This window comes from Bufo bufo, chromosome 4, assembly GCF_905171765.1.
Source record: "Bufo bufo chromosome 4, aBufBuf1.1, whole genome shotgun sequence".
Taxonomy (NCBI): Eukaryota; Metazoa; Chordata; class Amphibia; order Anura; family Bufonidae; genus Bufo; species Bufo bufo.
The window spans coordinates 144,058,773-144,081,976 of record NC_053392.1 but is presented as its reverse complement, the minus strand read 5'-3'; the positions used below and the strand labels follow the sequence as shown (position 1 = coordinate 144,081,976).

The 23,204-nt window shown below is 43.9% G+C and overlaps 1 protein-coding gene across 1 annotated transcript; it reads left to right on the top strand.

Moving 5' to 3' along the window:
• Positions 1–20,704: 20,704 nt before the first annotated feature.
• LOC120999062 (piggyBac transposable element-derived protein 4-like) lies at positions 20,705–22,444 on the top strand. Its single transcript, XM_040429940.1, has one exon. It carries the CDS (start codon positions 20,705–20,707, stop codon positions 22,442–22,444), a length of 1,740 nt encoding a protein of 579 aa, XP_040285874.1.
• The last annotated feature ends 760 nt before the right edge of the window (positions 22,445–23,204 follow it).

Here is a 23,204-nt window from a genome sequence, read left to right as displayed (position 1 = left end):
CTCTATTAGTGAGAAGAAAAGGAGGTAAAATTCATTTGGGTGGTAAGTTGCATGACCGAGCAATAAACGGTGAAAGTAGTGTAGTGCCGATTTGTAAAAAAGGGCCTGGTCTTTAGGGGGGTATAAACCTGTGGTCCTTAAGTGGTTAATATAGAGAAAAAAATGAATCAGCACAAAAGTATCAAATAAAATGGCTGTATCATTATTCTAAAAATTTAAAAAGCACAACTTCTGACACAAATATATAGTGTGTTGTAGATTACTTTTTTTTTTTACAATGTGCAGATAGTACTGTACTACTAACCCCTCCATCTACCCCTTCTCCAACCACCCAGCACCCTTAGGCCTCATGCACAAGACCGTTTTTCGGGTCCACATTCGAGACAGTTTTTGCGGCTCAGGTGCGGACCCATTCACTTCAATGGGGCCGCAAAAGATGTGGACAGCACTCCGTTTGCTGTCCGCATCCGTTGCTCCGTTCCGAGGCCGCGCAAAAAAAAATAGCATGTCCTATTCTTGTCCGTTTTGCGGACAAGAATAGACATGTCTACAATGAGCCGCCCGTCCCGCATATTGCGGACCGCAAAAAACGGAACGGTCGTGTGCATGAGGCCTTACTCACATAAAACATATAATATATCCATTTTTTCCCCCCTATGTATATATTTAATTTTTTGCCCCCTCTGCATATATATCATATATATATATATATACAGAGGGGGTAAAATGGAATATATACAGAGGGGGAAAATGGATATATAATATATCCATTTTCCCCCTCTGTATATATTCAATTTTTTGCCCCCAAGGCCACTGTATATATTTGCCGCTATTTTTTTTATGATTTTGCCCCCGGGGCTGGGCCACTATGATTTGCTTTTGCTGCCAGTGCCGTGCCCTCCTGCCCTCATACAGCCGGCCGCAGCCAGCACTGCCACACCACTGATCATCACCTCACCTCAGATCCCCCCCCCGGATAAAGCAGGAATAGTGTGCCAGGGCAGTGCCATACATACAAAAATAAAAAATGCTACCTACTTGTTCCGCTCTGTACTAAGTTGCAGGCTGCGGTGGGCTTAGGTGGCGCGCAAATCGCAATCCCGATACCCTCCCTGTCCAAGCTGTGATCCCGCGAGACCTCGGGTCTCATGATGACAAGATAAGGAATAGAATTCAGCAGCGGCACTTCAAATACAGGCTGCCGTACTTAAAAAAAAAAAAAAAAAAAAAGCAGCTGCCTTTTTTGCCCCTCGCTAAAGACAGCTCTGGCTAAATTATTTCTTTCTTTCCTCTATCTCTTTCTCTCCTCGGTATGGGTGTCCTTAGTATAAGGTATTAATCAAGGTTTCTTTTTATTTATTAATATCTATAAATATTACATTCCACTCAGTACAGACATGTACCCAAGATGAGTCGTGAAACTAAATATGTCTATAGGGGAAATTTACTAAGAACAGCTTTTCATATGCCATATTCCCATCACTATTTAGCTTTCCGTTTTTCTGATCTGTCAGAAGAAGAGAGAGAGAAATCTAGAATAATTGAAATTATGAAGATATATTATATTTTAGATCTTTGCAAATTCTTGAAGTGGCGATATTTGCGATAGAAATTTGCGATTATAATATTCGCGCTCAACACTAGTAGTCACACACTGCGGTATTGTTGCAGAAATTTCTATGACCATCCCATTCATCTGAATTAGGCTTGCCGAAATCCATCTGCTGCCAAAACAACCCCATTGAAATGACTAAGTGATTATCCGTCACAGAAGTTGCTGCAACAAATCTGCCGCATCTGATGCAATCTACGGGCACAGCCACACGTACCAGAACAGAACATGAAACATCTGCAGCTTACAACAGCGCCCAACTGGAGTAGATTTGACAGATCTCCTCCATGCGCAGTATAACGCTTACACAATCCGCAAATAACTTTAGGTACTGATTTTAAATCCAGATTATTGATGCAGATTTAATCACTTGCAATGCAAAATAAGAAATCTGATGTAAATTGACTGCATTTACACACAAAAATCCACAGTTCATCCCATTTTTGATTAGGATGTTTTTACACAATTCTTTTTTTTATTTTACATTTTTTAAGGATTTTGGCCACAAATGCAGCCAGATATTACAGGAAAGTCTATAATGCAATACAGTGCTCTTGGTGTGGACATTTTTGGCATTTTCCATATAGAATTCTCTATAGGGGTCTATGATGCTGTAAATCTGTGTGAGTTAAACCCGTGGTCGGGCAGCGACACGCGGATGAAATATGAATGGCAGCCATAAAGACTTCTCTGTCATGACCTCATGCACAGTTTGTATGGATGCCCACAAGGAAAAAACAAAAAAGCAAATATATGTCTATAGTCTTATATCTAATCAAATAAACTAAAATAAATATGTGAGACATACTTTTTAAAGTAGACTTCCTATCTTCAAAAGAAATAGCTAGAATATGCCATACCATTTTATTTGGTGGGGTCTAACCTCTGTGAGACATCTGAATGATGGCCACCTGCGGTGTAGGGAACTTCTACATAGTCTCTTCAACTTAATGGAAATGTGTTGAAGTTCCTTGCACAGCGGGGCGCTGGGAGCACATCCAGTTCCCCTTTATTCTGACAATCGGCATGGGTCTCAGCAGGAGATATTCTGGCGATAGGCCATCACTTCCTTATGCCAAGAAAACCCCCTTAAAATCTATGAATATCAATATTAATGTCAACTTCAATAAAAATAGAAAAAGTAAGATTGTAACATATATCTTATAAAATAACATGAATTCATATAATCTATTACATGCACTTCAGGATAATTTTCATTATTTCAGATACTTGATTTTTCTTTCATGTAGCACGAGGCTGGCTCTAAGGAACCATAGCGTCATTTTCATCACATAAAGTATCTGTGATATTTCTCTTGAAATATCGCCTGTTTTCACTCTGCAGTTTTCTTAACAGCAAGATAGTGTGAATAAAGTCTGTGTTCATTTTTGGTCAGCAGGAGGTTTACTCAGCTGGATAGATGGGACTTTTGCTACTGATAAACTATGACAGCAATTTGATTGCGAATCCACAGTGTGAATTCAAAGCGTGAATTAAAACATGTTTTTTTAAATGGTTTCTGCTTCCCAACGGTTTAGAAAATAGCACATTTTTATTTCCGCTGGTGTCTTCACAGCATTTGTTCTGGTCTGGAATTTTAGACTATTTGAATCCTTTGCTTATTCTTTAAGAATATAAAATGATATCATAAATTCTTGACCTCATTCTAGCAGTACTTGAAGTTACCCAAAAGTTACAATTTAAAGCAGGGTAAAGGGTTTGTTTGGGCTGCAGATATTGATGGCTTCTCCTCAGGATAGATCATAAATATCAGAATGGCTTTTTTGGGCAGCCACGGTGCCAAAAACTATACAGTGTATTAACAGAAACAGAAGGCGCCATACACTGTGTGCCATACTGAAGTTTAGCTACCATTCACTTGAATGGGAGCTGAGCGTCAGTACCCCAGCATAGCCTCTACATAGTGTACAGCGCTGTCTGCTTTCAGCTCTTTGTACAGTATAGTTTTCGGCAATGGTGGCTGCCCAAAACAGCTGATTGGTGGGGGTATGGGGTGACAGACCCACGCCAATCGGATATTGATAACCTATCTTGAGGAAAACCTATCTGTGAGTACAAATTAGAGCCACTCTGCTGACATTATAAATATGAGATTGTAGATGATGCTGGTAGTGGGGAACTCTGGATCACATTATAAATGGTAGAACTGTAGTACTCATTATGAAGGTATAGCCAACATTTTCAGGCTTGTTTAACCCCTTAAGGAGTTAGGGCGTAACGTTACGCCATGTTTGCCGAGTCCTTAAGGACCCATGACGTACCGGTACGTCCTAACTTTAAAACTACATTGCGGCGCGGTGGGGGTTAATCGGAACAGGATGTCCGCTGAAATCATTCAGCGGGCATCCTGTCACAACACCGGCGGGGGGGGGGGGTCATGTGACTCCCCACATTGGCGATCGCAGCAAACCGCAGGTCAATTCAGACCTGCGGTTTGCGGCTTTACCTGAGGTTTGCTGCGGCGATCGGCGGTGCCATCGGGTCCCCATGCGGCTGTAGGGGGGACCCGATGTCATGGAAGGCAGCGCGATGCCTTCCTTAGGCATCATTGCTGCCTTCCAATGACGAGCCTGTGAGATCCAGCCCCCTGGATCTCACAGGCCGGAAGCTGTATGAGTAATACACACAGTATTACTCATACAGCCAATGCATTCCAATACAGAAGTATTGGAATGCATTGTAAACGGGATTAGAACCCCAAAAGTTCAAGTCCCAAAGTGGGACAAAAAATAAAGTGAAAAAAAAGTTGAAAAAATAATGTTTTCCTCCCAAAAAATTAAAAGTTTCAAGTAAAAATAAACAAAAACGTCATTTTCCCCAAATAAAGTTAAATTTTTTTTGTAAAAAATAGAAAAGAAAAAAAAAGTATACATATTAGGTATCTCCGTGTCCGTATCGACCGGCTCTATAAACATATCACATGAACTAACCCCTCAGATGAACACCGTAAAAAAATAAAAAATAAAAACTGTCCTAAATAAACCATTTTTTTTGTCACCTTACATCACAAAAAGTACAACAGCAAGCAATCAAAAGGCGTTTGCCCACCAAAATAGTACCAATCTAACCGTCACCTCATCCCGCAGAAAATGAGCCCCTATCTGAGACAATAGCCCAAAAAATAAAAAAAACTATGGCTCAGAATATGGAGACACTAAAACATTATTTTTTTTGTTTTAAAAAAGCTGCTATTGTGTAAAACTTACATAAATAAAAAAAAGTATACATATTAGGTATCGCCGCGTCCGTATCGACGGGATCTATAAAAATACCACATGACCTAACCCCTCAGATGAACACCGTAAAAAATAAAAAATGTGCTAAATAAACCATTTTTTGTCACCTTACATCACAAAAAGTGTAATAGCAAGCGATCAAAAAGTCATATGCACCCAAAATAGTGCCAATCAAACCATCATCTCATCTCTCAAAAAATGAAACCCTACCTAAGATAATCGCCCAAAAACTGAAAAAACTATAGCTCTCAGAATATGGAGACACTAAAACATGATTTTTTTTGTTTTTGTTTCAAAAATTATATTATTGTGTAAAACTTACATAAATAAAAAAAAAGTATACATATTAGGTATCGCAGCATCTGTGACAACCTGGTCTATAAAAATATCACATGATCTAACCTGTCAGACGAATGTTGTAAATAACAAAAAATAAAAACGGGGCCAAAACAGCAATTTCTTGTTACCTTGCCTCACAAAAAGTGTAATATAGAGCAACCAAAAATCATATGTACCCTAAACTATTACCAACAATACTGCCACCCTATCCCGTAGTTTCTAAAATGGGGTCACTTTTTTGGAGTTTCTACTCTAGGGGAGCATCAGGGGGGCTTCAAATGGGACATGATGTCAAGAAAACCAGTCCAGCAAAACCTGCCTTCCAAAAACCGTATGGCATTCTTTTCCTTATGCTCCCTGCCGTGTGCCCGTACAGCGGTTTACGACCACATATGGGGTGTTTCTGTAAACTACAGAATCAGGGCCATAAATATTGAGTTTGGTTTGCCTGTTAACCCTTGCTTTGTAACTGGAAAAAAACTATTAAAATGCAAAATCTGCCAAAAAAGTGAAATTTTGAAATTGTATCTCTATTTTCCATTAATTCTTGTGGAACACCTAAAGGGTTAATGATGTTTGTAAAATCAGTTTTGAATACCTTTAGGGGTGTAGTTTCTTAGATGGGGTCATTTTAATGGAGTTTCCACTCTAGGGGTGCACCAGGGGGGCTTCAAATGCTACATGGTGTCAAAAAAACAGTCCAGCAAAACCTGCCTTCCAAAAAACCGTATTGCATTCCATTCCTTCTGTGCCCTGCAGTGTGCCCGTACAGCGGTTTACGACCACATATGGGGTGTTTCTGTAAACTACAGAATCAGGGCCATAAATATTGAGTTTGGTTTTGCTGTTAACCCTTGCTTTATAACTCGAAAAAAATTATTAAAATGGAAAATCTGCCAAAAATGTGAAATTTGAAATTGTATCTCTATTTACCATTAATTCTTGTGGAACACCTAAAGGGTTAACAAAGTTTGTAAAATCAGTTTTGAATACCTTGAGGGGTGTAGTTTATAGAATGGGGTCATTTTTGGGTGGTTTCTATTATGTAAGTCTTGCAAAGTGACTTCAGACCTGAATTGGTCCTTAAAAATTGGGTTTTGAAAATTTCGGAATAATTTCAAGATTTGCTTCAGTACCAAAATGATCCAAACATGAAGTAGACATATGGGGAATGTAAAGTAATAACTATTTTTGGAGGTATTACTATGTATTATAGAAGTAGAGAAATTGAAACTTGGAAATTTGCAATTTTTAAAAAATTTTGGGTAAATTTGGTATTTTTTTATAAATAAAAATTATTTTTTTTACTTCATTTTACCAGTGTCATGAAGTACAATATGTGACGAAAAAACTATCTCAGAATGGCCTGGATAAGTCAAAGCGTTTTAAAGTTATCAGCACTTAAAGTGACACTGGTCAGATTTGCAAAAAATGGCCAAGTCCTTAAGGTGAAATCGGGCTGAGTCCTTAAGGGGTTAATGTAGAAAACAACATCCTATGGTTGCAGCTTCTTAAGCGTCCTATGGTTTATCTTGATGATCTAGAACTTCTTAATGAGATTATCCAGGATTTTAATATTATGTCCTTTCCTCAGTATAGACCTTTAATATCAAATCGGCAGTAGTCCGACAACCCACATCCCCGCCGATCATCTGCTACCTTGAAGCTCCAGAATTCGGCTCCAGAACAACATAGCTCTGTCCATTGTATAATAGAAGGAGATGGTAACTGTACTGCTGCCCCCAATCAATTGATCAAAACCCTAGACAACCCCTTAAATACCAAAGGCACCATAATAATTCTAATACTAATAATTACATTAGATTTATTTTCTCTCATTTTATTAACTACTTCCTGACAACCCATAGACTATCCTTGGGTGGTCGCTTTATCTCTGAATGGATGTTCTGTAATGTGCTTTCAGAGATGGTAGCTGCACGCTAATCGTGCAGCTGCCGAGCGGGGGGCCCACTGTCAGTGACAGCAGGACACCCCAAAGAGAAGACAGGGTCCATTTCTGTACAGATCAGGAATCTCTTCCTGTCCCAGCCCGTTGGTCATGTGACCGCCGGGGCCAGGGGAGTGCAGGAGCTGACGTGTCTTCCATAGCCCTGCACTGAGGCTGTACAGGGCAGTATTTTGCCTCTTTCACACAATCGTATGGCTTTGGCTCCATTCACACGTCCGCAAATGGGTCCGCATTCGTTCCGCAATTTTGCGGAACGGGTGCGGACCCATTCATTCTATATGGGGACGGAATGGATGCGGAGTGTGCTGTCCGCATCCGCATTTGCGGAGTGCGGCCCCGATATTCCGGTCCGCAGCTTCGCAAAAGATAGAACATGTCATGTCAGCTGCGGACAAGAATAGGCATTTCTATAGGGGGTGCCGGCTGGGTGTGTTGTGGATCCGCAATTTGCGGGTCCGCAATACACCACGGACGTGTGAATGGACCTTTTTTCAGTGTTTTGCGGTCCGTTTTTCACGAATCCTTTGTTCCATTTTTAGTTCCGGTTGTGTTTCCGTTTCTGTTCCGTTTTTCCATTCTGTTTTTCCGTATGGCATATACAGTGTACAGTAATTACATAGAAAAAATTGGGCTGGCATAACATATTTTCAATAGATGGTTCTGCAAAAACGGAACGGATACGGAAGACAAACGGATTGACCCATTGACTTGAATGGAGCCACGGTACGTGATTTGCGGGCAATAATAGGACATGTTCTATCTTTCAACAGAACGCAAAAATGGAAATACTGAAACAGAATGCATGCAGAGTACATTCCGTTTTTTTTGCAGAACCATTGAAATGAATGGTTTCATATACGGAATGCAAAAAACGGCCCGTAAACGGAAAAAAAAACGGTCGTGTGAAAGAGGCCTTATGCTGTACAGCCTCTCTGGGGGGGGGGGGGGGGTAATTCCACTGTAACTAGGGCTACTATGTCAGCAGCCCCAGTTACAGGAGAAATCAAGAGTAAAAAATATATATATATGAAGTTAAATGTTCCCCAGAGGTCTTGTATGACTTTATGGGGACACAAAGTGTAAAATAAAATAAAAAAGTTTCACATTTAAAAATATAATCCTATCAAATCTGTTATTTAAAAAATGCTAAAAATAGAAGAAAAAAACTAAAATAGACATATTTGGTATCACCGCGTCCTCAATGACCAGCTCTATAATAATTTTATATGATCTACCCCATCAGGTGAACACCATAAAAACAAAAAAACATTACGCCAAAACAGATTTTTTAGTTAGCTTACCTCCCAAAAACATAATGTTAATCAATCAAAAAGTCTTACGTACCCCAAAATGGTAGCAATAAAAACGTCACCTCATTCCTCTAAAAATGAACCCCCACACAAGACCATAGCCAGAAAAATAAAGAAAAATATGGCTCTAAGAAAATTGCAACACAAAAACATGATTTATTTTCTAAAAATGCTCTTATTGTGAAAACGTAAAAAAAATAAAATAGACATATTTGGTATCGCCGCATCTGTAACAATTGGCTCTACAAAAATATCACATGATCTATCCCATCAAGTAAACGGTGTAAGGAAAAAAAAAATGTAATTATGCCAAAACAGCTTTTTTTAGTTACCTCACAAAAAACATAATATCAATCAAAAAGTTGTATGTACCCCAAAATGGTAGCAAAAGTAACGTCACCTCATCCCGCAAAAAGCAAGCCCTCAAACAAGACTATAGCCAGAAAAAAGAAAAAAATATGGCTCAAAGAAAATGCCAACACAAAAACATGATTTTTTTTTCTACAAATATTTTAATTGTGTAAAACGTAAAAAAAGAATTGACATATTTGGTATTGTTGCGTCTGTAATGACCGGATCTATAAAAATATCTCATGATCTACCCCATTAAGTAAACGGTATAAAAAAATAAAAATAAAATGACACCAGTTCACCTCGCAAAAAATGAGATGAAAAGCAACCAGAAAGTCAAATATACCCCAAAATGGTGGCATTAAAAACTACAGCTTGTCCTGCACAAAATAAGCCCACACGCAGCTCATTCAACAAAAAATAAAAAAGTTATCGCTCTTAAAAAACCTGACTGAAAATTCCATGTTAGAAAATCCAGATGCCGCTCCCTCCCTTCTGAGCCCTGGTGTATCCCCAAATAACAGTTTACGACCACAGTTGGGGTGTTACTGTATTCAGGAGAAAGTGGGTAGCAAATTGTGGTGGGGATATTCTCCTGTTTTCTTTTGTGAAAAATAAAGTTTGGGCCTAAAGCACCATTTACTTCTAAAATAAAAAAATAAAACACCTGTTGAGTGAATTGCTTGCTACACTCCTTAAAAATTCCTTGAGTGGTGTAGTTTACAAAACATGGTCACTTTTTGGGGGTTTTGACTGTGGGGGAACCTCAGGGTCTCTTCAAATGCAACATGGTGCCCAAAGACAATTCCAGCAAAATCTGCCCTCCAAAAACCATATGGTGCTCCTTGCCTTCTGTGCCCTGTTGTGTGCCCAAACAGCGGTATATGACCACATATGGGGTGTTTCTGCAAACTGCAGAATTAGGGTAATAAATATTGATGTTTGTTTTGTTGTTAACCCTTGCTTGCTGTGAAATTTCACCTCTATTTTGCTTTAATTCCAATGGAATACTTAAAGGGTAAACAACATTTCTAAAACTAGTTTTGAATAGTTTGAGGGGTGTTGTTTCTAAAATGGGGTCAATTTATGGGTTAGTTCTATTATGTAAGCCCCACAAAGTGACTCCAGAACTGAACTGGTCCTTAAAAAAGTTGACTTTGGAAATTTTCCTTAAAGGGCTTCTGTCACCCCACTAAAGTCATTTTTTTATTTTTTGGCTACTTAAATTCCTTATACTGCGATATATCAATATATAATGCTCTTACTGATTTTCGTTCTGTAGTTTCTTCAAAAAACTGACTTTTATAATATGTAAATTACCTCTCTACCAGCAAGTAGGGCGGCTACTTGCTGGAAACGCCCTCTCCTCATGTTGATTGACAGCGCCAGCGAACGCGCTCGTCCTCTGACTGGCCCTGTCTGCGTTCAAAATTTCGTGCCTGCGCCGTACCGGTCTTCAGTCGGCGCAGGCACACTGAGAGGAGGACGCTCGCTCGACCGCTTCATCCTCAATGCGCCTGCGCCGATGACGTCACATCTACACCCGGTGCAGGCACACTGAGGAAGGAGTGGCCGAGCGAGTGTCCTCCTCTCAGTGCGCCTGCGCCGACTGAAGACCGGTACGGCGAAGGCGCGAGATTTAAAACGCAGACAGGGCCAGTCAGAGGACGAGCGCGTTCGCTCGCCCTGTCAATCAACATGAGGAGGGGGTGTCATTATGAAAGTAGGATGCGGCTGCTACCAGCAAGTAGCCGCCCTACTTGCTGGTAGAGAGGTAATTTACATATTATAAAAGTCAGTTTTTTGAAGAAACTACAGAACGAAAATCAGTAAGAGAATTATATATTGATATATCGCAGTATAAGGAATTTAAGTAGCCAAAAAAAAAAAAAAAAAGACTTTAGTGGGGTGAAAATTGCTTCTAAAATTCGAAACCTTCTAACGTCCTAAAAGAATAAAATTACATTACCAAAATGATGCCAACATAAAATAGACATATGGGAAATGTTAATTAAGGTAAAACATATTGACTCAAATTTACCATTACCATGAAGTACAATGTGTCATGAGAAAACAATCTCTGAATGGCTTGGATAAGTAAAAGCGTTCTAAAGTTATTATCACATAAATTGACACATGTCAGATTTGCAAAATTAGGCCTTGTCAGGAAGGGGGTAAATGGCCCAGTCTGGAAGTGGTTAAATGACTTTTCCAGGCTTAGAAAAATATGACAGCTTCCCTTCAAAAACAGCACCACCCCTCTCGATTTGTTGTGCATGGTATTGCAGCTCTTCTCCATTGAAACAAATGGGACTCGGCATGAGATTTGCATACAATGTAATGTAAAAACACTATAATTTAAAAGAAAACTGTATGGGAGAACAAGTACCCTTTACATCTATAGTAACCATATATCATAGCTTAAAATTTCTACACAGCACTGAAAAAATTAATACTGAGCTTTGGTTGGTTACTATGGATAATTACCAGAACTTTTGTGCTGTAAAATAGTTGTAGTACGGGCTAGAGGGCTTCAAAAGGAAACAAAATGGGGGTAAGAGCAGGACAATTGCCCTGCAAACAAATGTGGCTATGGAAATTACCTAACATAGAATAGAAAAAAAATTAAAAATAATAATCTTGAACTAGGAGGCAGAGGTCTAAGTTGAGTAGGAGGTTGAGGAGGAGGTGGTGTAGGTGGAAGCGACGGAGGAGGAGAAGGAGGAGGAAGTAGCCAACACTGTTTTTGTGGGGGGGGGGTTTATTTATTTTTTTTATTTGGGGAGGCCCAAAACATTGGTAAATGGCAAGCAGAATGAGCAAACTGGAGTATAACAATGGCTGGGTGCAACCTGTATACTTCTCTACTCTGCCAATAGAACAAATAATAATCTTGAACCAGGAGGTTGAAGTCCAAGTGGAGGAGGAGGTAGATATGGCGGTGTAGGTGGAAGAGGTATATGAGGTTATTTGGAGAGGCCCTAATAAATTCAGAAATGGCAAAAAGAACAAACAAACTGTGCTGGAGTATAACAATGGCTGAGTGTGTCCGGTATATCTCTTTACCCAGCCCAAGGTATGGACAAGTCGTGTGGGGTCCATGTCTGGTTCATTTAAATGTGGACAGGCGGATGCGTGTTGGCTGTGGACAGGCACACGTTCAGACAATACAATTGCTGGAGGGCAGGCCAGCATACAATACAATTGCTGGAGGGCAGGCCAGCATCTCCAAGGCAAAAAGGGCCTGTGTCCAATTTGGAGACCCAGAAGTTAAACGGGGCAGACCCACGAGTCAGTACGCGCAGACGTGTGCACATGTACTCTTCCACCATATTGCTGAAACGTTGCCTCCTGATAAGACGGTCCATATCAGATGGAGGTGCTGGATGTTGTGGTGTGCTAACTCTCCCTTCTGAGGTGGTGCCGCTGCCCCTGCTGCGTTGGAGACTTCCTCCTGCTCCTTTTCTGTCAGGTAGGAACGCCGTCAGTAGTGCGTCTACCAGTGTGTGCTTGTATTAATGCATCTTCGGATCATGCTCCAGCGATGGAAGTAAGGGCAGCACGTTGCCCTTATAGCAGGGATCCAGCAGGGTGGCCACCCAGTAATCAGAACTAGTAACAATCAGGGCAACTTAGCAGTCGTTGCACAGGCACTGCAACATGTACTTGCTCATGTGTTCCAGTCTGCCCAGAGGCAACAACAAGCTGTCCTCTGTATCCCCCCAGCCATGCACCCGTGATGCCCATGGGATGCTTTGGGTGCCACAATTCCTCCTCATCATCATTATCATCATTCTCCTCATCCTCCAAAACTGTGCCATGGCTGGACAGTTGTGTACCTGGCCTCTGTTGGTGTAGGAACCCACCCTGTGAGCCATGTGTGGACGACTAGGCTGATAACTGTGTGAATGATTCTTGTTGCTCCTCCTCTTCTTCCTGTGCCACATCCTCATCCATCATCGCCAGAAGCATTTTTTCAAGGAGGCATAGAAGTGGGATAATCATCACTGGCCATGTTGGTGGAGTACTTGAAACAACGCAACATGGCAGACAGATCCCGTAGGGAGACCCACTTGTTGGTGGTGAAGTGGTGATGTTCCGCAGAGTGACTCACCCGTGCGTGCTGCAGTTGAAACTTCACTGTCGCCTGCTGCTGCTCGCACAGTCTCTCCACCATGTGCAAGGTGGAGTTCCATCTTGTGGGTACATCGCATATAAAGCAGTAAGCGGAAATGCAGAAGTTACTCTACAATGCAGACAGGCGAGCAGCAGCAGGATAAGAACGCCAAAAGCATGCACAAACAGCCCTCACTTTCTGAAGCACCTCTGACATATCAGGGTCATTTTTCAAGGACCTCTGCACCACCAAATTCAGCACATGCGCCTGGCAAGGAATGTGCATCAAACCAGCTAGGCCCAGAGCTGCTACGAGAGTTGACCCATTATCACTCACCACCAGGCTGGGCTTGAAGCTCAATAAAATTAGTGTTGAGCGCAAATATTCAAATCGTGTATTTTAATCGCGAGTATTGCCACTTTGAGAATTAGCGAATATTTCGAATATAGTGCTATATATTCGTATTCACGAATAGTGTTGAATATTCTAATCGCAAATTTATTACAAATATATTACATTGCCGATTTTAGCAATCAAGTAAACAATGACTCGAGATCACAAATTTGCAAATTTATGGCGAATATTCGGCCAAAAATTCGAGAAATATCACAAATAGAGTTGAGCAAACACCTGGATGTTCGGGTTCGAGAAGTTCGGCCGAACTTCCCGGAAATGTTCGGGATCCGAACCCGTACCGAACCCGAACCCCATTGAAGTCAATGGGGACCCGAACTTTTCGGCACTAAAAAGGCTGTAAAACAGCCCAGGAAAGAGCTAGAGGGCTGCAAATCCCCTGCAAACAAATGTGGATAGGGAAATGAATTAAAATAAAAATAAAATAAATAAAAATTAACCAATATCAATTGGAGAGAGGTCCCATAGCAGAGAATCTGGCTTCACGTCAGCAGAGAATCAGTCTGCATGTCATAGCAGAGAATCTGGCTTCACGTCACCCACCACTGTAACAGTCCATTGTCATATATTTAGGCCCCGGCACCCAGGCAGAGGAGAGAGGTCCCGTAACAGAGAATCTGGCTTCATGTCAGCAGAGAATCAGTCTGCATGTCATAGCAGAGAATCATGCTTTACGTCACCCAACACTGGAACAGTCCATTGTCAGATATTTAGGCCCAGGCACCCAGGCAGAGGAGAGAGGTCCCGTAACAGAGAATCTGGCTTCATGTCAGCAGAGAATCAGTCTGCATGTCATAGCAGAGAATCAGGCTTTACGTCACCCAACACTGGAACAGTCCATTGTCAGATATTTAGGCCAGGCACCCAGGCAGAGGAGAGAGGTCCCGTAACAGAGAATCTGGCTTCATGTCAGCAGAGAATCAGTCTGCATGTCATAGCAGAGAATCAGGCTTTACGTCACCCAACACTGGAACAGTCCATTGTCAGATATTTAGGCCCAGGCACCCAGGCAGAGGAGAGAGGTCCCGTAACAGAGAATATGGCTTCATGTCAGCAGAGAATCAGTCTTCATGTCATAGCAGAGAATCAGGCTTCACGTCACCCACCACTGGAACAGGCCATTGTCAGATATTTAGGCCCAGGCACCCAGGCAGAGGAGAGAGGTCCCGTAACAGAGAATCTGGCTTCATGTCAGCAGAGAATCAGTCTTCATGTCATAGCAGAGAATCAGGCTTCACGTCACCCACCACTGGAACAGTCCATTGTCAGATATTTAGGCCCAGGCACCCAGGCAGACGAGAGAGGTCCCATAACAGAGAATCTGGCTTCATGTCAGCAGAGAATCAGTCTGCATGTCCTAGCAGAGAATCATGCTTTACGTCACCCAACACTGGAACAGTCCATTGTCAGATATTTAGGCCCAGGCACCAAGGCAGAGGAGAGAGGTCCCATAACAGAGATTCAGGCTTCATGTCAGCAGAGAATCAGACTGCATGTCATAGCAGAGAATCATGCTTTACGTCACCCAACACTGGAACAGTCCATTGTCAGATATTTAGGCCCAGGCACCCAGGCAGAGGAGAGAGGTCCCATAACAGAGATTCAGGCTTCATGTCAGCAGAGAATCAGTGTTCATGTCATAGCAGAGAATCAGGCTTCACGTCACCCACCACTGGAACAGGCCACTGTCACATATTTAGGCCCAGGCACCCAGGCAGAGGAGAGAGGTCCCATAACAGAGATTCAGGCTTCATGTCAGCAGAGAATCAGTCTTCATGTCATAGCAGAGAATCAGGCTTCACGTCACCCACCACTGGAACAGGCCACTGTCACATATTTAGGCCCAGGCACCCAGGCAGAGGAGAGAGGTCCCATAACAGAGATTCAGGCTTCATGTCAGCAGAGAATCAGTCTTCATGTCATAGCAGAGAATCAGGCTTTATGTCACCCACCACTGGAACAGGCCACTGTCAGATATTTTTAGGCCCCGGCACCCAGACAGAGGAGAGGTTCATTCAACTTTGGGTTGCCCCGCAATATAATGGTAAAATGAAAATAAAAATAGGATTGAATGAGGAAGTGCCCTGGAGTACAATAATATATTGTTGAGGGGAGGTAGTTAATGTCTATTCTGCACAAGGGATGGACAGGTCCTGTGGGATCCATGCCTGGTTCATTTTTATGAACGTCAGCTTGTCCACATTGGCTGTAGACAGGCGGCTGCGTTTGTCTGTAATGACGCCCCCTGCCGTGCTGAATACACGTTCAGACAAAACGCTGGCCGCCGGGCAGGCCAGCACCTCCAAGGCATAAAAGGCTAGCTCTGGCCACGTGGACAATTTGGAGACCCAGAAGTTGAATGGGGCTGAACCATCAGTCAGTACGTGGAGGGGTGTGCACAGGTACTGTTCCACCATGTTATTGAAATGTTGCCTCCTGCTAACACGTTCCGTATCAGGTGGTGGTGCAGTTAGCTGTGGCGTGGTGACAAAACTTTTCCACATCTCTGCCATGCTAACCCTGCCCTCAGAGGAGCTGGCCGTGACACAGCTGCGTTGGCGACCTCTTGCTCCTCCTCTGCCTTCGCCTTGGGCTTCCACTTGTTCCCCTGTGACATTTGGGAATGCTCTCAGTAGCGCGTCTACCAACGTGCGCTTGTACTCGCGCATCTTACTATCACGCTCCAGTGCATGAAGTAAGGTGGGCACATTGTCTTTGTACCGTGGATCCAGCAGGGTGGCAACCCAGTAGTCCGCACACGTTAAAATGTGGGCAACTCTGCTGTCGTTGCGCAGGCACTGCAGCATGTAGTCGCTCATGTGTGCCAGGCTGCCCAGAGGTAAGGACAAGCTGTCCTCTGTGGGAGGCGTATCGTCATCGTCCTGCGTTTCCCCCCAGCCACGCACCAGTGATGGGCCCGAGCTGCGGTGGGTGCCAGCTCGCTGTGAAACTGCTTCATCCTCATCCTCCTCCACCTCCTCCTCATCCTCGTCCTCCTCGTCCTCCAGTAGTGGGCCCTGTCTGGCCACATTTGTACCTGGCCTCTGCTGTTGCAAAAAACCTCCCTCTGAGTCACTTCAAAGAGACTGGCCTGAAAGTGCTAAAAATGACCCCTCTTCCTCCTCCTGGGCCACCTCCTCTTCCATCATCGCCCTAAGTGTTTTCTCAAGGAGACATAGAAGTGGAATTGTAACGCTGATAACGGCGTCATCGCCACTGGCCATGTTGGTGGAGTACTCGAAACAGCGCAACAGGGCACACAGGTCTCGCATGGAGGCCCAGTCATTGGTGGTGAAGTGGTGCTGTTCCGCAGTGCGACTGACCCGTGCGTGCTGCAGCTGAAACTCCACTATGGCCTGCTGCTGCTCGCACAGTCTGTCCAGCATGTGCAAGGTGGAGTTACACCTGGTGGGCACGTCGCATATGAGGCGGTGAGCGGGAAGGCCGAAGTTACGCTGTAGCGCAGACAGGCGAGCAGCGGCAGGATGTGAACGCCGGAAGCGCGAACAGACGGCCCGCACTTTATGCAGCAGCTCTGACATGTCGGGGTAGTTGTGAATTAACTTCTGCACCACCAAATTCAGCACATGCGCCAGGCAAGGGATGTGCGTCAAACCGGCTAGTCCTAGAGCTGCAACGAGATTTCGCCCATTATCGCACACCACCAGGCCGGGCTTGAGGCTCACCGGCAGCAACCACTCGTCGGTCTGTTGTTCTATACCCCGCCACAACTCCTGTGCGGTGTGGGGCCTGTCCCCCAAACATATGAGTTTCAGAACGGCCTGCTGACGTTTACCCCGGGCTGTGCTGAAGTTGGTGGTGAAGGTGTGTGGCTGACTGGATGAGCACGTGGAAGAAGAGGAGGAGGAAGCTGAGTAGGAGGAGGAGGAGACAGGAGGCAAAGAATGTTGCCCTGCGATCCTTGGCGGCGGAAGGACGTGCGCCAAACAGCTCTCCGCCTGGGGCCCAGCCGCCACTACATTTACCCAGTGTGCAGTTAGGGAGATATAGCGTCCCTGGCCGTGCTTACTGGTCCACGTATCTGTGGTTAGGTGGACCTTGCCACAGATGGCGTTGCGCAGTGCACACTTGATTTTATCGGATACTTGGTTGTGCAGGGAAGGCACGGCTCTCTTGGAGAAGTAGTGCCGGCTGGGAACAACATACTGTGGGACAGCAAGCGACATGAGCTGTTTGAAGCTGTCTGTGTCCACCAGCCTAAATGACAGCATTTCATAGGCCAGTAGTTTAGAAATGCTGGCATTCAGGGCCAGGGATCGAGGGTGGCTAGGTGGGAATTTACGCTTTCTCTCAAATGTTTGTGAGATGGAGAGCTGAACGCTGCCGTGTGACATGGTTGAGATGCTTGGTGACGCAGGTGGTGGTGTTGGTGGTACAGCCCATGTTTGCTGGGCGGCAGGTGCCAACGTTCCTCCAGAGGCCGAGGCGGCGGCAGCAGCAGAAGAGGCCGAGGCGGCAGCAGCAGAAGAGGTAGCAGCGGGAGCCTGAGTGACTTCCTTGTTTTTAAGGTGTTTACTCCACTGCAGTTCATGCTTTGCATGCAGGTGCCTGGTCATGCAGGTTGTGCTAAGGTTCAGAACGTTAATGCCTCGCTTCAGGCTCTGATGGCACAGCGTGCAAACCACTCGGGTCTTGTCGTCAGCACATTGTTTGAAGAAGTGCCATGCCAGGGAACTTCTTGAAGCTGCCTTTGGGGTGCTCGGTCCCAGATGGCGGCGGTCAGTAGCAGGCGGAGTCTCTTGGCGGCGTCTTCCACCCAGTCTTGACCCCTGACCTCCTGTTCAGTCTGCACACTGCAGAAAGACTCAGCAGTTGGCACCTGTGTTTCGTCATCATCAGAGACGTGCTGAGGTGGTATTCCCATGTCCTCATCATCAGGAAACATAAGTGGTTGTGCGTTAGTGCATTCTATCTCTTCCACCCCTGGGGAAGGGCTAGGTGGAGGCCCTTGGGAAACCCTACCAGCAGAGTCTTCAAACAGCATAATAGACTGCTGCATAACTTGAGGCTCAGACAGTTTCCCTGATATGCATGGGGGTGATGTGACAGACTGATGGGCTTGGTTTTCATGCGCCATCTGTGCGCTTTCTGCAGAAGACTGGGTGGGAGATAATGTGAACGTGCTGGATCCACTGTCGGCCACCCAATTGACTAATGCATGTACCTGCTCAGGCCTTACCATCCTTAGAACGGCATTGGGCCCCACAAAATATCGCTGTAAATTCTGCTGGCTACTGGGACCTGAGGTAGTTGGTTCACTAGGACATGTGGCTGTGGCAGAACGACCACGTCCTCTCCCAGCACCAGAGGGTCCACTAACACCACCACGACCATGTCCGCGTCCCTTACTAGATGTTTTCCTCATTGTTACTGTTCACCACAATAAGAAAAATATTATTCGGGCCAATGTATTGAATTCAAAATCAGGCCTTTTTTTACAGACACCTAACACTATCTGGCTATCTATTTAGGTACCGTATTACACTAATACAGGCACACCAGTAATGACAGATTTAGCTGAATACAAATTTGAGGCCTATTATTTAGGTGCTGGGTGACAGGTATACGTTTACGGACAGAATTAGACTTGGATCTGCACTGTAGCGTGTGTGTGAAGTTCTTGAGAATGACCCTATCAGCACCTTGAATCTAATCTACCCTTTTAGGGATAGATTTAAAGTAGGCCTGATACAGCAGAAACCACTAATTTTGAGAATTGCAAAATTGGGAATTGTTTTTCAACCCAGAACAAAAACTGTGCTTTGTTGGACATTAAATAACTTGACCAGCTAAAAAAATAATGACAGATTTGGATGAATATAAATGTGAGGCCTATTTTTTAGGCGCTGGGTGACAGGTATACGTTTAATCACAGAATTAGACTTGGATCTGCACTGTAGCGTGTGTGTGAAGTTCTTGAGAATTTCCCTATCAGCACCTTGAATCTAATATACCCTTTTAGGGATAGATTTAAAGTAGGCCTGATACAGCAGAAACCACTAATTTTGAGAATTGCAAATTTGGGAATTGTTTTTCAACCCAGAACAAAAACTGTGCTTTGACGGACACTAAATAACTTGACCAGCTAAAGCAGTAATGACAGATTTGGATTAGTATAAATGTGAGGCCTATTTTTTAGGCACTGGGTGACAGGTTCAACTTGCCCTTGATGCAGTATATGGCCAGAAAATAACCACACTATTGATGGTTAAATGCACTTTGTGACAGGCTCAACTTGCCCCTGATGTAGTATATGGCCAAAAAATAACCACACTATTGATGGTTAAATGCACTTGATGAAAGCTTGACCCTGATGTAGGATATAGCAAAAAATAACCACACTATTGATGGTTAAATGCACTTGGGTGACAAGGTCAGCTTGCCCCTGATGTAGTATATGGCCAAAAAATAACCACATATTGATGGTTAAATGCACTTGATGAAAGCTTGACCCTGATGTAGGATATAGCAAAAAATAACCACACTATTGATGGTTAAATGCACTTGGGTGACAAGGTCAGCTTGCCCCTGATGTAGTATATGGCCAAAAAATAACCACACTATTGATGGTTAAATGCACTTGATGAAAGCTTGACCCTGATGTAGGATATAGCAAAAAATAACCACACTATTGATGGTTAAATGCACTTGATGAAAGCTTGACCCTGATGTAGGATATAGCAAAAAATAACCACACTATTGATGGTTAAATGCACTTGGTGGTAGCTTGTGCTGGCGCACAAGCAAGCCACAAAATGGCCGCCGATCACCCCAGAAAAAAGTGACTGAAAAACGCTCTGGGCACCCTAAAAACACTGAGCAATTGAATATCAGCACTTCAATGATCCACAGCTGGAGATCGATCACTGAATTAAGTCTTTTGGAGGAGTTAACCTCCCTGACGGTATTCCCGAGCGTGACTCGGGGTTAATTTTCGCTGCCAGAAGCGGTAACCCCGAGTCACGCTCGGGGTACATTGCAGAGGGAGCGGCGGGTGTCTTTACCTAATCCCGGCGATCCAGCGATGTTCCCCGCTGTGATCGCCGGTGAGAGCCCCGGCGGATGTCTCATCTCTCTTCCTGGTTTCGTCTCTGTGAGCCGCAGCGCCTCACAGAGGCGGAACTGGGCGGGAGATTCAAAAAAAATACATTGTATAAAAGTCAAACACACACATAAAGTTAGGTGATACAGTGGAATCCTGTCAGATTACACTATCACCTCAGATTTGACAGATTTGACATCTGATCATTCTACACTGCCCTGGCTGCCCTTTTAGCTGTTTTTTCTAAGCAAAAAAAATATATATTTTTTACCATGGCATCAAAGCGTCACTTTAGCATCACCAAAGCGGGTTTGGATCAGATAATTGACAGCGACAGCGACACAGAGCCCCTCGCAGAATTGAGCGACAGCGATAGCGATTCGTGGAAAGATTCGTCATCCGACTCTGACACTGACCAGAGAAGTGGCGACAGCGACGAATCTGCACTTGAGCTCAGTGAGGTGCGCTCTTGGTGCCCTATTGATTGCGGTATGGATGCAGTACCACCGCCAAGATTCCCGTTTACAGGATCGCCTGGGATGAAGGTAGACGTTGATCACAATGATCCTTTGGCGTACCTAAAATTATTTCTGACGGATGACGTCATTGAAAAGATTGTCACGGAGACAAACTGCTACAAAGAGCAGCAATCCACTACTCTGCACAGCAGATTTTCCAGAACCAGAAAATGGGAACCGGTGAGTAAGGAGGACATATGGAAATTTCTGGGGCTAATACTTCTTCAGGGGGTGGTGGGGAAACCCCTGCAGAAATGGTACTGGACTACCAATAAATTGCTGGCAACCCCATTTTTTGGCACCATCATGTCCGAGTACCGATTTTCCCTCATAATGAAGAATTTACACTTCACCAACAATGAGGAATTTGACGAAGCCACACATCCAGCGCCAAAACTGAAGAAGATCTGGGAAGTATTCCAAATGATCATAACCAATTTCCAGCAGGCCTATGTGCCAGACAGAGACATCAGCATTGATGAAAGTCTGATGGCTTACAAAGGACGCCTCAGCTGGATTCAATACATCGCATCCAAGAGAGCGCGGTTTGGAATAAAATCCTATATGCTCTGCGAGTCTACAACTGGCTATATATGGAATTCCATCATATACACCGGCAAAGGAACACAGTTCAACCCCAGGTACAGCGGCTATGGGATGGCAACGTCATCAGTCCTTTCACTGCTTGAACCATTGCTCAATCAGGGGTATTGTGTGACAACAGACAACTTTTACACGTCGCCTGAGCTGTACGAGTTTCTACTAAAAAACAAGACTGACGCATATGGAACCGTTAGGGCCAACCGACGTGGCCTGCCATGTATGTTTTCCAAGAAAAAACTGAAAACAGGAGAAATGGTGGCCTGGCAGAAAGGAAAGATGATGGCAATGCGTTGGCGTGACAAAAAAGACGTGTGCCTAATGAGTACAGTACATAACACCTCCACTACCACGGTCCACACAAGAGGTGGGAAAGATGTCATAAAGCCACAACTTGTGATCGACTATAATAACACCATGGGAGGAGTCGATAGAGCCGATCAGGCGATGACATTCTATCCAGCTATGCGGAAGCAACAAAAAAAATACTACAAAAAAACATTCAGGCATCTCCTGGAACAATGTCTGTGGAATGCCTATATACTGCACAGAGGAAAGAGTGACAAGCCTCTTGTTCACTCTGACTTCATCTGGAAGGTGGCGGAGCAGATTTTTGTGAACTACCAAACGCCATCAGTGGCCGTGAACAGATCTGGACGTCGCGCTGTTGACGTTGTAAACCCAGAGAGGCTGACTGGTCGTCACTTTATGGATTACATCCCGCCAAGCGCAAAAAAGGCAGCACCTACAAGGATGTGTGTAGTTTGCTGCTCAAAGCGAGATGGAAATGGAAAAAAAATCCGAAAGGAAACCAGGTTCCATTGCCCTGATTGTGACGTTGGTCTATGTGCAGTCCCATGTTTCAAAATTTACCACACCCAGGATGTTTACTGAATTTTCTTTTGTTTGACAAATTTCATTATTTATTACATTACTGAATAAAATTATATTATTTATTAGATTATAACTCATGATTTTATTTTTTCGAACTTTATCACATCTGAGAGGTCTACTAGAGTCTTTATTGGTCAGGTTTAAGTAAGTAATTACTAAGAATTGCAGGCCTACAATACATAACACCAAATTTCCATGCAAAAAAATGGTACCGCTTTTGGAACAAAATTCCTGACATAATCATACCGCCAGGGAGGTTAATCTGCCTAATCTCGCCCTAACGTCGCAGCTGCAACCTCTCCCTACATTTGTATCAGCAGAGTGACGTGCAGCGCTACGTGACCCAAGCTTATATAGAGGCTGGGTCACATGCTGCACTGGCCAATCACAGCCATGCCAATAGTAGGCATGGCTGTGATGGCCTCTTGGGGCAAGTAGTATGATGCTTGTTGATTGGCTGCTTTGCAGCCTTTCAAAAAGCAGCAAGAAAGCGCCAAACACCGAACCCGAACCCGGACTTTTACGAAAATGTTCGGGTTCGGGTCCGTGTCACGGACACCCCAAAATTCGGTACGAACCCGAACTATACAGTTCGGGTTCGCTCATCCCTAATCACGAATTTGAATATTGCCTATGCCGCTCATCATTAAATAAAATAACAACTGGATCGCAGAACCGTGTTACAGGCTGAGTCCCAATTCAGTGTTCTGGTGTTCGCTTCCATTGCTTCGCACGTCGCTGTTAGTTTTGCTCCTTAGTT